The 2505-nt window shown below is 42.6% G+C and overlaps 1 protein-coding gene across 1 annotated transcript in view; it reads left to right on the forward strand.

Annotated features, from left to right (window-relative positions):
• LOC120021134 (reticulon-4 receptor-like 1) overlaps positions 1-2505 on the forward strand; it is a 20626-nt gene continuing 18121 nt past the window's right edge. The window contains exon 1 of the mRNA XM_038964772.1: positions 1-22. Within this exon, the coding sequence (XP_038820700.1) occupies positions 1-22 (22 nt within the window). The remainder of the gene's footprint in view (positions 23-2505) is intronic.

Consider the following 2505-nt stretch of genomic DNA (forward strand, 5'->3'; position numbering starts at 1 on the left):
ATGGGCCATGTGCTCTGTAAAGGTAATAGGGTGCCATTTCGGACGCAGGAGGTCTGCTACATCCTGTTTGTGATGGGCTTCTGGGGTTCAACCACAACTGCTTTTGTTGAAGAGGCAATTTCCTGGATATGAGAGAGAGAGAGAGAGAGAGAGAGAGAGAGAGAGAGAGAGAGAGAGAGAGAGAGAGAGAGAGAGAGAGAGAGAGAGAGAGAGAGAGAGAGAGAGAGAGAGAGAGAGAGAGAGAGAGAGAGAGAGAGAGAGAGAGAGAGAGAGAGAGAGAGAGAGAGAGAGAGAGAGAGAGAGAGAGAGAGAGAGAGAGAGAGAGAGAGAGAGAGAGAGCACAAAAAGGTTTGCTGGAAATGGGAAAAGTGAAGAAGTAGAGTCTGAATAACAGAGTGTGGAAAGCATGAGAGAGAATGGTGGAGAGAGAGATAACATGAGGAGAAAGAAATTATGAAAAATAGTCCATTTTCTGCCACTGTTCTGTCTGTCCATGACAAGGCATTTAGAGAGAGAAAGAGTTTTATGTTTGATGATGGACTTAAAAATGAGAAGGTTGGAGGAAATGGGGATGGATAGAAGGGTAGAGGATGGACAGAGTACAGAAGAGGAGAGAAAAGAGTCAGGTTCCAGACAGTAATGGCCTTTCGATAAGAGAGGCACTATGAGTGATGAAAGAGTTCAGACACGCTCCCTTCTTCTTCTCCTCTCATCCCATCATCCATCCTTCTTTACCTGATGGAGAAAGCTGTGACACCCAACCCCCGCCCTCTCCCCCTCCCTACCTGTGTGTGTGCGTGCGTACGTGTGTGTTGGTGTGTGCGTGTGTGATTGACATTTTATTACATCAGGTTATTGATAGAACAGGACAGTCTCTTTGGTGTCTGTGATTGATATGGTAGAGTTGTTGTGACATTTGTGTGTGTGTGAAGGGAAGGGAAGGCAGAGAGATGGATAGAGATGGGTGTGAGACAGCTATCGTAATTGAACTCTGTCTGTGCCTGATGAAGCATTCAACAACTATCTAACAACATAGGATGACCACCCCAACTCACGCCCTGACCAAACCAAAATAGAGACATGAAAAGGATCTCTAAGGTCAGGGCGTGACAGTGATATCTAACAATTCCACAACAAAACCTAATATCTAACAATTCCACAACAAAACCTAATATCTAACAATTCCACAACAAAACCTAATACACACAATCTAGTAAAGGAATGGGATAAGAATATATACATATAAAATATATGGATGAGCAGTGACAGAGCAGCATAGGAAAGATGCAATAGATGATACAAAATGCAGTATATACATATGAGATGAGTAATGCAAGATATGTAAACATTATTAAAGTGGCATTATTAAAGTGACTAGTGATCCATTTATTAAAGTGTCACATTGGCATGGGAAACATGTTTACATTGCAAGTGAAATGAACAATAAACAAAAGTGAGAAGACACAAAACAATATCAACAATTTAATTTTTGAAATGAACAGTAAACATTGCACTCACAAAGGATGGAAAAAACAACATACATTTCAAGTGTTATATTACCAGTTGTCTGTCTTTCTCTCTGTGTGGAATGAGAGGCGCGAGAAAGCAGCTCATTGATGGAAGGGAGAGGTGGAGAAGTGTTCTGATTGGATGTGGGGCTACATGTTTAAATCAATTAGCCACCGAGAAAATGAGTCGCCACACAACTCATGGAAAAAATAGCAGCTTCATACTCAATTAACACATAGTAGTAGAGTGTGTCACGCCTGCTCCCGCTCTCTGGCGCTTGAGAGCGCCAGGCTGCCCATCATTACATACACACCTGTCACCATCGTTACGCGCATCAGCGCTTCTTTGGACTCACCTGGAATCCATGACTTTGTTGATTGGCCCTACTGTATCTGTCTGTTCCTCAGTTTGATCCCAGTGTCAGCATTAATGTTGTTTTGTTTCCCCTGTCCAGACGCTGTCCGTGTTCTGTTTCATGTCCGTTATTTATTAAATGTTCACTCCCTGTACTTGCTTCTGGTCTCTCAGCGTCTGTCACACTGTGCGTGTGTATCCAGCACAGGGAGATAAGACTTTAGAGGAACAGAAATAAAAAGACTTGGAGGAAGGGAGTGTGACAGAAAGTGAGCGGTCTAGATGGATAGATAAGGTAGAGGTGGAGAGAAGAGGAGAGGAGGATAATGTCATGCATAAAAACCCTATAGCATCTGGTGGGTCATGTTAGGGTTATAACAGTCACACACTCCCCTACAGCTAGAGAGAGAGAGAGAACAGCAGCACAATTAGACACAACCAAATCATGAGAAAACAAAAAGATAATTACTTGACACATTGGAGAAAATTAACAAAAAACAGAGCAAACTACAATGCTATTTGGCCCTAAACAGAGAGTACACATTTGGAGAAGAAAAGCTTTGACTGCACAGATTCAGTGAGCATAGCCTTGCTATTGAGAAAGGATGCCATGGGTTAGGGGAATAGTGTATCTGGGTTAGG

This window comes from Salvelinus namaycush, chromosome 26 (genome assembly GCF_016432855.1).
Source record: "Salvelinus namaycush isolate Seneca chromosome 26, SaNama_1.0, whole genome shotgun sequence".
Taxonomy (NCBI): Eukaryota; Metazoa; Chordata; class Actinopteri; order Salmoniformes; family Salmonidae; genus Salvelinus; species Salvelinus namaycush.